General features: G+C 54.3%; 1 protein-coding gene across 4 annotated transcripts in view; it reads right to left on the bottom strand.

The window, feature by feature from the left end:
- Nucleotides 1-1,685: 1,685 nt before the first annotated feature.
- GUCD1 (guanylyl cyclase domain containing 1) overlaps nt 1,686-13,275 on the bottom strand; it is a 15,346-nt gene continuing 3,756 nt past the window's right edge. For 2 of the 4 annotated variants that reach the window (XM_054469298.2, XM_054469300.2), the window contains exons 2-6: nt 9,845-9,929; nt 8,836-9,001; nt 7,842-7,933; nt 5,098-5,339; nt 1,686-4,359 (exon numbers count right to left, since the gene is read on the bottom strand). In XM_054469298.2, the coding sequence (XP_054325273.1) occupies nt 4,268-4,359; nt 5,098-5,339; nt 7,842-7,933; nt 8,836-9,001; nt 9,845-9,929 (677 nt within the window). In that variant the 3' untranslated portion in view covers nt 1,686-4,267. Of the gene's footprint in view, nt 4,363-5,097; nt 5,340-7,841; nt 7,934-8,835; nt 9,002-9,844; nt 9,930-13,275 lie in introns of all 4 variants that reach the window. The other 2 variants (XM_054469297.2, XM_054469299.2) reach the window with 1 other exon arrangement.

The following is a 13,275-nucleotide window of genomic DNA, read 5'->3' as shown; positions in this document are numbered from 1 at the left end:
ATCTGCCTGCCTTGGCCTTCCAAGGTTGGGATTACAGGTGTTAGTCACCATGCCTGGCCATTTTTTGTTTGTTTGAGACAGGGTCTTGCCTTGTTGCCCAGGCTGGAGTACAGTGGCACGATCACAGCTCACTGCAGCCTTGACCTCCTGGGCTCAGGAGGTCCTGTCACCTCAGCTTCCTGAGGCACATGCCACCATGCCCGGCTAATTTTTTGTAGAGACAGGGTTTTGCCATGCTGCCCAGGCTAGTCTCAAACTCCTGGGCTCAAATGATCCACCTACCTCAGCCTCTCAAAGTGCTAGGATTACAGGCATGAGCCACTGTGCCCGGCCCCACACAAGTCTTGGAACTTCTAGCCTCAAGTGATCCTCCAGCCTTTGCCTCCCAAAGTGCTGGGATTACCGGCATGAACCACACCTGGTCACCTGAAGCTTTTCTAATGGGCAGTACATCTTGCTCCTTCCACCATGTAGGAGAGAGTGTCTCCTGAATCCTGGGTGACATCAAAGGATTCAAATTCTGCCTCCCCTTTATTATTATTTTTTTGAGACAGAGTTTCGCTCTTGTTGCCCAGGCTGGAGTGCAATGATGTGATCTCAGCTCACCACAACCTCCGCCTCCCGGGTTCAAGCAATTCTCCTGCCTCAGCCTCCTGAGTAGCTGGGATTACAGGCATGCGCCACCACGCCCGGCTAATTTTGTATTTTTAGTAGAGATAGGGTTTCTCCATGTTGGTCAGGCTGGTCGTGAACTCCCAACCTCAGGTGATCTGCCCGCCTTGGCCTCCCAAAGTGCTGGGATTACAGGCATGAGCCACCGCGCCCAGCCTTCTGCCTCCCCTTCAATGATTACTTTTAGTTCTGAAAAGTACAGGAAAGCTGCTGAAACAGGTATTGTTTCAGCCTACTATCCATTCACTCACATTTATTGAACATCTACTAGGTGTCAGATACTGGGGCTATAGCAGTGGAGACAGACAAGATGATGTGTTTGAGGGAGGATGGGAAGGAACAGAAGTGCTTCTTTAAAAGTGATGACATTGGCCAGGCATAGTGGCTCATGCCTGTAATCTCAGCACTTTGGGAGACTGAGGCAGGCAGATCACTTGAGGCTGGGAGTTCGAGAGCAGCCTGGCCAACATCATGGTAAAATCTGTGTCTACTAAGAATACAAAAATTAGCCGGGCGTGGTCATGTGTGCTTGTAATCCCAGCTACTCGGGAGACCGAGGCAGGAGAATTGCTTCAACCCAGGAGGTGGAGGTTGGAGTGAGCTGAGATCGCGCTACTGCACTCTTGGTCTGCCTACCTCAACCCCAACTCTGCACGCTCTGAGCAGCCAGCTCCACCCAGCACTCACCATCCCACCCACTTTTGTCTCTCCTGCTTCAACATCTCCCTCATTCTGTTGTGTCTCCTGTAGTTGCATTTGTTGCAGTTCACTTGAGCTGAGCCCCGAGGCTCTTCTACCGCTAGTACTGCCTGTCCAGGACAGGCACAAGTATCCAGGCCTGAACAGGATGGATACGGCCCTAGAAAACAGAAAACAGGATTCCAGTCCCAGCTAAACTGGGTATGGCAAGACAAGGACCTGGGTTCCCATGTGCTCATGCTGAGAACTTGGGAGGGGACAGGAATTCTGCAGATCAACACAGCTTCACAAAGCCCAGCGAGGGGCTACCACCATTTTGCAGTGAGAATAATGTTTATTGAGAATGGCTCATTACAAACAAAATATATATAAAATCTCTGCAATGCAAAAGATCCCTTTCATCCCCGTGGCTAGAATGAACAAAGCCCACTGTCCCACATGGCTTCAGGTGCTGTGCTGGTCCCCAGCATGTGGACAGGCTGGGCAGCTGTGGGTGTCATGTGCTGTGGGCAAAAGTCCCTGATGTCCAGGCTCTCTCTCTGGCCCCATTTTCATGACTTGTGCAAGAATGCAACACAGTGTGTCTTACATCCTGCCTCTGTGACCCTCCCTAGGCAGATGGGTCTTGAGAAGGGGCAGCTTTCTCATTCATCTTACAGGCAGGTGACCTTTAACTTGTGGCATGCCCTGACAAGCCATCCTCTGGGACCAGAGATTGGGTGTTTCTAAACATTTTGGATGGACTAAGGTGCTGTTACCACCCTCCATGAAGGCCACTCCCTAGGGACAGCCCTAACAGCATGTGCACTGTCTGAATCACATCCCACCATCCTGAAAACTTCATTTCCTCCCACTGGTTTCCTTCATACAGCTATTCCAACAATTTTACCAGAACACCACCTGAAGATGCCCACACCCCACAGCTGCTGTGCATGGGTACTCCTGGGCCACCTGGCATTAAGGCAATGGAGATGAGACCAGTCTAGAGCCAACACCGGTCTCTGAAACCCAGAAGGGCTGCCCACCTAACAGCACCTCCCTCTTGACCAAAGGCTTTGTCTAGGGTTGAGAAGCAATTTGGCTGGGTGGTCTGACTGCCCTCCTAAACAGAGCCCACCTCTGCCCCCAGAGTCATCTGCGCTCCAAAGCAATGGGCAGGGGCACAGCTGCCACCATGCCATGCCTTGGGCACTGGAAGAGCAGGACCCAGGAGTGCAGGGATGGTATCACTGTTGCCCCTTTGAAAATGACCCATTTCCCACTTTGGGAGGCCGAGGCAGGTGGATCACCTGAGCTCAGGAGTTCGAGACCAGCCTGGCCAACATGGCGAAACTCGGTCTCTACTAAAAATACAAAAAAATTAGCCGGGCATGGTGGCACGCACCTGTAGTCCCAGCTACTGGGGGGCTGAGGCAGGAGGATCGCTTGAACCCAGGAGGCGGAGGTTGTAGTAAGCCAAGATCGTGCCACTGCACTCCAGCCTGGGCAACAGAGTGAGTCTCCATCTCAAAAAAAAAAAAAAAAGATCCATTTCCTTCAGTTTTTTAGGTGCAGACTGGGGTTCAAGACCCAGCTCCACCAGTGTCCTGGGCAGACTCCCAAGACTGGGCCAGCTGCCTCGTCTGAGAGGTGAAGGGGCAGGTAGTTAAAAAGCTGGCCAAGTCCCTTTCTCTGAAAAAGAACTTGAGCTGGCTAACTGCCCTGTGCAAAGGTGTTAGTGGTTCCAAAGTACCTTCACTCTTGCTATTACTGTTTTACTTGAAGGTGATTACCCCTCAAAAATGAAAACTTAAATCTCAAAGAAACAACCCCTGACCCCAACCCCCCCAAAAAAAAAGAGGAAGGAAAGAGCTCTATGCTACTTGCTGTGTTGTAAGATCCTGGGCAGGAACCCCTCTTCTCCGTCAAGATAGACGAGACCCAGTATCCTGTGCAACCTGGTGTGAAGACCAGGTTGGGTGGGCAGCTGCAGGCTGCCCCCGCCCACTGCTTTGGAGCACAGGCCTTAGCAGCCAACCTTAAAGGACTAGGGGCTCCCCACACTCAGAGGACAGACCCTGCTGTTAGGATTTAGGCTGGTGTCAGGAGGCCTCCTGGGTGCAGGGATCCCTGTGGGGCTAGGGCAGCTGTTTATTCCCAGAGCACACACTGCTGCCAGCCACGAGGCCTACCAGTGGGATCTAGGCCCAGGCCACACCCCCGAGAGCCCTCCATCTGACAGAGCTGGAGGACCTGGAGGACTGTGGGGGTTTAAGAGTCTCCAGCGGCCAAGGCTCTGCATGGCAGGGCAGCTGTGAGGTGTGTCTATGCTGGGTGGCAGGGGCCAGATGCCCTGTAACGAGCCACAGAAACTTGGGCCCATGGGTAGGCAGGAGGTGGTGGTGTCATCAACCACTGGGCACAGGGGCATATGCAGCACTTCCAGGAGAGAGGGGCCTGGAGGGTTCCTCAGCCCTGGGGGATTGGGGTCAGCTATGCTGTCTCCAGACACTCACATACTGTCCTGACAAGTGGCATGCGTCAAGCGATTTCTCTCTCCAGGCTCAGTCCTGCGGTCTGTGAGGAGACCATTGCCATGGATCTGGCTCAAAGGCAACAAGGGCACTGTCGGGACTGGACTTCCTGTGGGCACAGCTGGAGTCAAGGCTTGGGGTCTTGGGGTATGCTTCCAGCAGCCAGCAGGTGCTTGGGGTGAGTGACATGACAACACATGGCACTGGCAGACAAAGCAGCTGTGCCACAGTCTCCCAGAGTTCCTTGGGCTCTGCCAGATGGGCTGAGGCTGCAGTTCCACATTCCAACCCCAGCAGCCCCAGGCCTGGGCCAGGGCATCCTGAGTGGGCCCGGCTGGGGTGGGGATGGGGTCTGAGGGCCTAGGCACACCAGGCTCCTGCTGTCAGCTGTCCAAGTAGACAAAGAGGATGTCCTCATCTGTGCCATAGCTGGTTCTGGCCTCCTCAAAGTTACTGATGCTGGTGCTGCACATTCCTGCTGGGGGTGGGGAAGGCAGAATGGGGTCAGTGGGTTGTGAGAGAGCACCTACCCCACCGACACAGTGCCCAGGGGAGCTGGGTGAGGTCTGTGTCCCATCCGCATGGCCATTCCTCAACTCAAGTCCTCCACCCCCAGGAAGCCCTCCTTGCCCATCCTGGTCTTCATGTGCTTTCTCTGACTCCTCCCCAGTAGAGCAGTTGGAGAAAGGCCCAGAGAGGGGAAGAAACGTGCTCCAGGCCACATAGACGGGGTAAGTCTACGTGATCAGGGCGTCCAGGGGCTGTCTATGTGAATCCAGTCTATGAGAGTCAGGGCAGCCCTTCCCTGTGCCCGGAGGGCAGTAGGCAGGCCAGGATGGGTCTAGAGCAGGGGCTGGGTCTGGCCGGGCTTTTCTGAGGAATGTGCTGGCCATCCTGGTGGCTGGGGGAGGGGTGCAGCCTGGGCAGCATGAAAGGGTAAGGCAGGGACCTGCGCAGTGGCGTGGGGCCTGTGGTGTGGGAGGGAGGGGTGGCCAGGGTGTAGAGGAGGCTGGCACAGTTTGCGGCAGATATGCCTGCATGGCCTGAGGGGTGGCCCCAGTGACAAGAGCCCAGGAGGAGCAGGGGCTTTGGGGAAAATGTAGGGAGGGAGGCCCTGGCCACACTAGATTGAATGGGTGGGAATCGTGGGCACTGGGCATACAGAACAGTGAATGTGGACCACTCTGCCTCACCCACCCCACCCAGCACTCACGGTCGGCATAGGCTGGGTTGTTGTAGAAGATGCAGCCAGTGGCCCGGTTGTAGCCACGCAGCACGATGAAGTGGCCCTGGTAGTCAGGAGTGCGGCAGAAGCAGCGGTGGCCACTGGGGGTGAAGCAGCAGTACTTGACAGGGCTGGAGCACAGGTCACAGTGCAGCACCCCCGAGTTCACCAGCACGATGGCCACATGGCCCTGAGCCAGATGTGCCTGGATGTCCTTCACACTCACTGTGCTGTGGGCAGGAGGGGGATCAGCTGGTGCTGCTGGGCCCCCATTCCCCATCCCTCAAATGGATCCCTGCTTGTGCCTGTTTCTCTGTTACAAAGCTTGGGGATCGGCTCCTTTTCCCTTTGCCCTGAACTCCCTGCTCTGTCACTGTAGCCCAGGCTCAGCCTAGAGCCAAGCAGGAGACCGGTGGTGGGGGTGTGTGTGTGTCTGAATGTGCACAAAGATGAGCTGGCCCTATCAGGCCCTTCACGGGGGAGCAATTCAGCTCCAGGTGGGTCCAGTCAAGGGCCACTAGAGCAGCACACAGAAACCATCCTCCTACTGCGCCCCAGCCTGGTTAGTGAATTCTTTTTGCCCAGCCCTGTCTCTTCTCTATCCTAAATCATGTGTGGTTTACATTGAAAACTGCCAGCCCAATCTAATCCCCCAAATCTGAGCCAAGCATGGCTCAGACACTTTCAAAACCAAATGCTTCTCTGAAAGAGCTATTTTACTTTTTTTCTAAGGCTCCTGGTGGCAGAAGGGGCTGCCCAGGAAGGGCTGGGCCACACTGCTTCCAGGGGAGCTCCAGTTCAGCAATGACATCTACCTGGAGCCTCCCTCACTGGCAGAAGGCGCTGCCCCATCCTGTGCCTTCCACTAGGCAGCAAATCCAAATGAAAACCTAGAGCAGGGCTGGGCACAGTGGCTCACGCCTGTAATCCCAGTGCTTTGGGAGGCCAAAGTGGAAGGATCGCTTGAGCCTAGGAATTAAAGACCAGCCTGGGCAACACAGCAGTGCCCTGTCTCTACAAAAACATTTAAAAATTTACCAGGCGTGGGGCATGGTGGTATCAGATTGTGGTTCCAGCTACTCGAGAGACTGAGGCAAGAAGATCACTTAAGCCTGGGGCTGTAGCAGTGAGCTATATTGCAATATTGCACCACAGCACTACAGCCTGTATGACAGAGTAAGACCCCCCTCTCTTAAAAAAAAAAAAAAAGAAAAGAAAACACCCAGAGGGACAGAGGGCAGATGGGGCTGTGGGCAGGGGGAGCTCTAGGCCAGGGACTCCTGCATCTTTGTTGGAGGGGCTGCTCACCCACTTGGGGCCTTCCTTAGGAGTGGCAGCATCAGTACCACGTGGCCTGGCCCAATTTCAGCCACAGCTGAGTCACGTGGCAGTTTGGATTGCTGCCTTGGCTGAGGAAACATGCCATTTTTCCAATTGGTCTTTGAAACAAAATAGTTGGCTGAGTTCCCAGTGGCAGTGCACAGGAGTGGGATTTCAGCTCCAGGGAAAAAGCAGGGGCTTGGCTGGAAGGAAAAACTACAGGCTTCAAGGAATAACAAGCATGGGTTCAGATCATGGCATGGCCAAGATGCTGGGGGTGACCTTGGGTGTCTCTCTCATCCTCAGTTTCCTCCCCCGAGAAACAGAGATAGCAACAGCTTTCCCACTCAAGGAGACAGCACCTGTTGAGGGCTGCTAAATAAACATTTGCTGCCTTTCCTTCCAACATGTGCCCATGTGGTCATAGTACGAATGGAAATCCCACCCCCTCATATTTTTTTTTTTTTTTTTTTTTTGAGACAGAGTCTCTCTCTGTCGCCCAGGCTGGAGTGCAGTGGCGCGATCTCGGCTCACTGCAAGCTCTGCCTCCTGGGTTCACACCATTCTCCTGCCTCAGCCTCCCGAGTAGCTGGGACTACAGGCGCCCGCCACCACACCCGACTAATTTTTTGTATTTTTAGTAGAGACGAGGTTTCACCGTGTTAGCCAGGATGGTCTCGATCTCCTGACCTCGTGATCCGCCCACCTCAGCCTCCCAAAGTGCTGGGATTACAGGCGTGAGCCATCGCACCCAGCCCCCAACCCCCCATTTTCTAAATCACCTATCATGTGATTATAGTACGTCAATAATGAAAATATAAATCCGCAAAGAAAGGGAAAATCTGAGAAGATCCTGTCCAGGACCTAGAGGCAGCAGGTCTGAGCCCCACTCCCATGTAGCCCAGAAAAGAATGCGACCCATATCTGGGCAAACTGCACCCAGGGTCTTCCTGAATCCAGCCCCAATGCATACAGATGAGAAGGGGAGGCCCTTGTAAGGTCACAGCAGCCCTTACACACTGGGTCCTCCCTGCTCCCCATCCCTTGTCAATCACTGCACCAGCACATTCCTCTTAGGCCATCGCCCTTTCACTAGGGGTCCTGTGTTCTGTCCCATGCTGTCTTTCTGCAAGCAGCCCAAGGGCTGGGTGCAATCTCTCTCACTCACCTATCCCTCCAGCACCTGCTCAGGATCCACCCCTGGTCAGAGCCTGGGTCATGTAGCCCCAGTGATCTCCATAAACCAAGGCTCAAGGGGGCAAGTCAGTGCCCACAGCCACCCGGGTAGCCAGTTCTGCCTGGCTCCAGAGTCCCAGCCTTTTTCCTGAACACCATCCCGAGGCCTCCCCACTGCAGATCTGTGGGTGAGCAGGCGTGAGAGGAAGGGCAGGTAGGAAGGTTGGGGGGCTCACCATTTCTCCACTAGCACCTTGCAGGCCTTGGCTTGTGCAAACAGCTGATTCACCCGGGTCTCTTCTGTGTCAAAGTGCTTCCTGTAGAAGGACTGAACAGAGAAGAGGGGGATGGAGTGGCCACCACCCAGGCTGCCTTCACTCCATTTAGATGAAGGAACTCAAGAGCGTGTTACAGGGGCAGAGATAGCAGGAGGGCAGAGTAGCCCCACCTGCCAGGGCAGACGGTACATGCAGCAAGCCAGATCAGAAAGCTGTCTGTCCTAAGCAGGAGCAGGGAAGCAGGACCACACAGAGGCATGAGGACGATGCTTGAGAGAGGGGTAGGCAGCTGGGCTCAGGTCAGCTCTCTAGGGAGGATCGATCACCCTTGGGCTTATACACTCTGGCAGGCATGAGCAGGAGCCCGTAGCGAATAAGCAAGGGGGATGAGGCTGAGCCACCTGGGACAGCTCAGCTACAGCTTGGCTTAGCTACGTGTGGTCCACGGAACACACTTTGCTGGCATGGCTATATTGGCATTATTTTTCAAAAGGCAAAAAAAAGAAAAGATGGTATTTTGGTTTTCTTCTAGACTACCAATTATACAGCTTAAAAGCTGGCTCTCCTGGTGAAAAGTAAAAAAATGTGCAAATGATGGCTAGATGAGGTCAGTGATGTTCTCAGAGGCCCTGGGCCTGCCTTGTGCTAAGGACAGTAGGAAAGAACGTAGGAAGTGGCCTCTGCACATTCTGAGGGCTGTAGAAGGCAGGCGGACAGGAACCAGGACTTAGTACTCAGATCCTCTGGGCAGGCCAGCCTGCAAGGGCACCTGCTCTGACTGGCTCCCAAATCCTGCCTATAGCCTCTCTGCTGCTGCTCCCTGGTCTCTGCACACCTGGGTATCTACCTGGGTGTCTAGCCCTTGACTGTTCCCTCTTCCAACTACTGGAACCAGGTGGCCTTATACCTCTGTGTGGCCCCACATGGGAAGGCCTGGTGGCTGGTCACTCACCTGGTTCTTGTAGCCCTTGTCGACGCCCAGGGTCTGGGTACAGAAGCGGTGCCTCACGCCAAAGTGGTGCATCAGGTAGGCCAGGTCAATGGTCCAGATGCTCCTTGTCAGCTGCAGCTCCTGCAGGGCTCTCTCAAACTCACTGTCGTCCAGCTGGCCCAGGTACCTGCAGGCAGATGCGCTGGGGAGCTCAGCTTGCTGTTGAGGGTCAACTGGTCCGAGTTACCCTCCACCCGCTGGCCCCAGAGCCCCGTCAGAGGTCCCATTCCCCAGAAGTCTCCCTCCTTCATCATGAGACCCTAGGTCCTGCCCACACACTGCCCAGGCTGCCTGGGGCACCGTCCTGGCTCCAGAGTTGCAGGCCTGGACTCTGCTTCTCACATCTCTCGTGTCTTGTGGGCTGCGACCTTGGGCAAGTCATTGTCTTCTCTGGCCTCTTTAGCTTCATCTCTAAGATGAGGTCCCTGATCACATCAGCGGTTTTCAAAGTTTTAGGCACAGAACCCTTTTGTTGAATTTTATCTTGCTGGGATTTCCAGGATGTAAAACAGATGAAGATGCAGCTGCCCTGGGGTTCCAGGAAGCCAAATGAAAAACTCTTGTATAAGGTGACGGCTACAGTCCCTCTTGGCTCTCACTGTCCAGATTTCTGTGATATTCACACAGCCTCAGCTTAACAGTCAGCACCCCATTCTCCCAGGAGCCAGAGGCTGGGGGGTGGAGGGCCTCCTGTCCCAGTCACAGAACTGCCTTGTAGGACAGGCCTGGGCACTTGGGACTTCCTGGCCTCCCCAAGCCCCCAGGCATTACTATCATGGAGACCTGGAAGACCTGGTCCACCCCTTGCTCGCTTTTGCAGATGGGACTAGGACCAGGTAGAAGCTTGGCCTCCTGCAAGCCCCAACCAAAGACAGCTACATGGACAATCGATCCCACCCAGGTCTCTCCCAAGCCAGAGCAGAAGATGTAGATGGGGAGCACCTGGGCCCCCAGCCCTGGCCCCACTCACCGCAGCACCATCCTGGAGCAGGCCAGGCCACAGTCCCAGTGGTAGAGCTGCTGGATGATGGGCACAGGCAGCTGCACAAAGTCCCCTGTGCAGAAACAGAAGGAGGTCACAGACCCTCAGCACAGAGCCCACCACTGCCACCCTCATGGGAGCCAGTGTCACTGCCTCCTGCCTAGACCCTGCAGGGGCTGCTCAGGGACCTTCCCACAATCCTTCAGGAATCCCCTCAAATCCAGGCTCCTACAACAGCAGTGATCTCCCCAAAACACCGGCCAGAGCAGGTCAGCCAAACTGAAAACCCTCCAGTGAGCTGGGTCCCACATTCCTTAAAACAATACCTCCATGACTGCTGCCCTAGCACCCTCTGCACCCTTGCCTTTGCTTGTCATAATCCCTCACACCCCGGGGGTCTTTGCACACCTGGTTCCTCTGCCTGGACATAGCTGGCTTCCCAGGTGCCTGAGCTAACTCCTGCCCTTGGATGTCGCTTCTCCAGTGTTACCCCTCTCAGGCCCAGTGACCCACCTGTGCACTCACTGCCCACCATGCCTACTCAAAGTCCTTCTTTTGGTGGGAGCTCTGAGGAGGAGGGACAGGGTCTTTTTCTTTTTTTTTCAACGGGGTCTCGCTCTGTCGCCCAGGCTGGAGTGCAATGGCATGATCTCGGCTCACTGCAACCTCCGCTTCCCGGGTGGCAAGTAATCTCCTGCCTCTCAGCCAACCAAGTAGCCTGTAATCCACAGGCACGTGCCACCATGCCCAGCTAATTATTGTAATTTTAGTAGAGATGGGGTTTCACCATGTTGTCCATGGCTCCATGGCTGGTCTCGAACTCCTGACCTCAGGTGATCCACCTCAGCCTCCCAAAGTGCTGGGATTACAGGCGTGAGCCATCCCGCCTGGTCAGCAGGGGCTGTTTTGTTTCCTGCTTTCATTCCAGGGCTGACACATGGGAGGCACTCAGCGGATAATGTATCTGAGTTCATGAGGCCCCTGGAGGTTTGCTTGACTCCAAAGACCCCAGGACCACCAGGGTGTGAGACCATGGCCAGGAGAAGGGAACTGTCACGTAAGCTATGCAGCATATGGAATATTCTTGTGAGCTCCATCCCCCACCAACCCTGCGTGACCTCTCGGTCTGTCTTTGCCAGGCTGTGAGGTGGTGCAGAAAGGGCCTGACCTAGTGTTCCAGTCCCAACTGTGCCACTGCTGGCTGGCTGTGGGCTGGGCAGCTGACTTCCTCTTGCTGGAATGAGTCTGGCCAGCCCTAAACAGGGGGACTTTGGTCTGATTCAGTCATTCAGTCAACAAATATTTCCCAAAAGCCTAGTAAGTACCTGGTGTGTGTACTGGAGATACAGCAGTGAGTGACACAAAGTCACTCTCCTGGTGGATAGCAAAAATAAGCAAACATAGCAAAATAGAGGCCTAGGCTGGGGGAAACAGGGGGGGTGTGCCTTAGAGGGGATGGGGGAACAGCATGTGCTAAGGCCCTGAGGTGGGGCAAATGGGCATGTGGCATGCAGGACCCTCCTCCGTAGCCACCTCATGAACCTGGACAAAGTTCAAAGTCTAAAGAGGAAGAGACTTATCTCTGCTGTTACTCACTCATGACATTCATTCAGCACGTGAAAACCCAGCCCACATTGTTTCCCCATCTGGCAGGTCTCTCCTGGACTGTGTGACCAGCTCTGTGTAGAGCCACCCCAGGAGTCCTCCTGCTGTGCCAGCCCCAGTTCCCCTCACTTCCCTGCGTGCGCCAGCTAAGATGGCCACTCACTAGTCCTGGGATCTGTCCTGGCCTTTCCAACCTACCAGGCTTTGAATCCCAAGTTCCTCCCTTCCTATGTCTGACCTTCCCCAGCCTTCAAGGCCTGGCTCAGAGGCCACCATTTCCAGGGCCTTCCCTGATCACAGACTGGCTACACCCTTTCACTCATCTGTACTTCTCTGGGCTTGAGTTCACGCTTTGCCTCCTAGGATGCAGCCCTTGCATTGAGCTTGTCTGTGCCCTCCTGTGTTGCTTATACGTTCCCAGGAGGCAGGGACCTATCACTGCTCCTGGTGTCTTTCTACTCCATGTGCAGCAGGGCCCATGGAAGGCACAATGGCATGAGCAAAGCAGGCCACCTGCTAGCTGAGTTGCCTGGCCTCTTTGTGCCTGCTTCTTCCTCTGTGAAATGTACTACCAGACGCCAGCCTGCAGGGTGATGTGAACCCTAAGGACAAGAACGTCTATAAAGCCCTTTGCAGATGCTAATAATGTGAACCTGCCCCCAGCTGGGGCCTGGTATGCTAAGCCCAGGCTGGACTGAGGCCTCATTCTCTTCCTTCCTCTTAACCCAGATGCCTCCAAAAGATACCCAGGCCGTTCACTCAAGGCGCTCACATGTTCCCCTGATATCACTGCCAAGGATTCAGTGGCACTGACCCCTGCCTGTCCCTGCCCCAGATTCTACTCCCAGCACCTCTCCCACCTCTACATACAGCAGCCGTAGGGATTCCCATTCAGTTTCCCACTGCTCTTGGAAAAAGGGGTCTCACCCCTTACCGGGGCCCTGCCTAACCTGGCCCGCCAGCCTCATCTTGGCCGCCCTCACCTGTGGTCTAGTTAACCTGTGAACTCATCAAGGCTTCATTCTACCCCAAGGCGTCTGCACGTGAGGATCCCTCTGTCTGAAATTCTCTCCCGGCTGCTGTTCTCAAGGTTGTGTCCCTTCTAGTCATTCAGGTCCCAGCTCAAAATCTCTTCTTAGAGGTTTTTCTGACTAAGCCTTTGAGAAACGAGGGGACTCTCCTTCACAGCATCCTATTCGTTTCCTTCACAGTGCTTGGCAAAAGTAACAATAGCATCAAGCCACTCTCTAGACGGCAAGCTTCCTGAAGGCAGGTGCTATGGTATCCTCTCCAAAATTTATGTTCAAACTTAATCTCCATTGTGGTGGTATGAAGAGATGGGTGCAGAAGATATCCACAACAAAAATATAAATAAATAAGAAATGTGGCCTTTTGTGAATTCAGGAGGGCTCTGCCCTCATCAGTGAACTACTGCCTTATAAAAGGGCTGGAGGAAACTAGCATAGGTCATTTTTTTGCCCTTCTGTTCTTCTGTCATGTAAAAGCAGTGTTCATGCCCTTTCTGTTCCTTCCACCATGTGAGGACACGTAGGTGGCACCATCTACAAGGAACAGGCCTTTACCAGACACAGAACCTGCCAGCGCCTTGATCTTGGACCTCGGAGTCTCCAGAACTGTGAAGAATTAAATTTCTAGAGCTGGGCACAGTGGCACACACCTGTAATCCCAACTACTCACGAGGCCAAGGCAAGAGGAGCCAAGGAGTTTGAGACCAGTTGGAGCAAAATAGTGAGACCTCCATCTCCAAAAAAGAAAAAAAGAAATTAAATTTCTATTGTTTCTAAATTACCCAG

This window comes from Pongo pygmaeus, chromosome 23, assembly GCF_028885625.2.
Source record: "Pongo pygmaeus isolate AG05252 chromosome 23, NHGRI_mPonPyg2-v2.0_pri, whole genome shotgun sequence".
Classification (NCBI taxonomy): Eukaryota; Metazoa; Chordata; class Mammalia; order Primates; family Hominidae; genus Pongo; species Pongo pygmaeus.
Note: the sequence above shows the minus strand (reverse complement) of the source record. Positions and strands in the feature narration are given on the sequence as shown.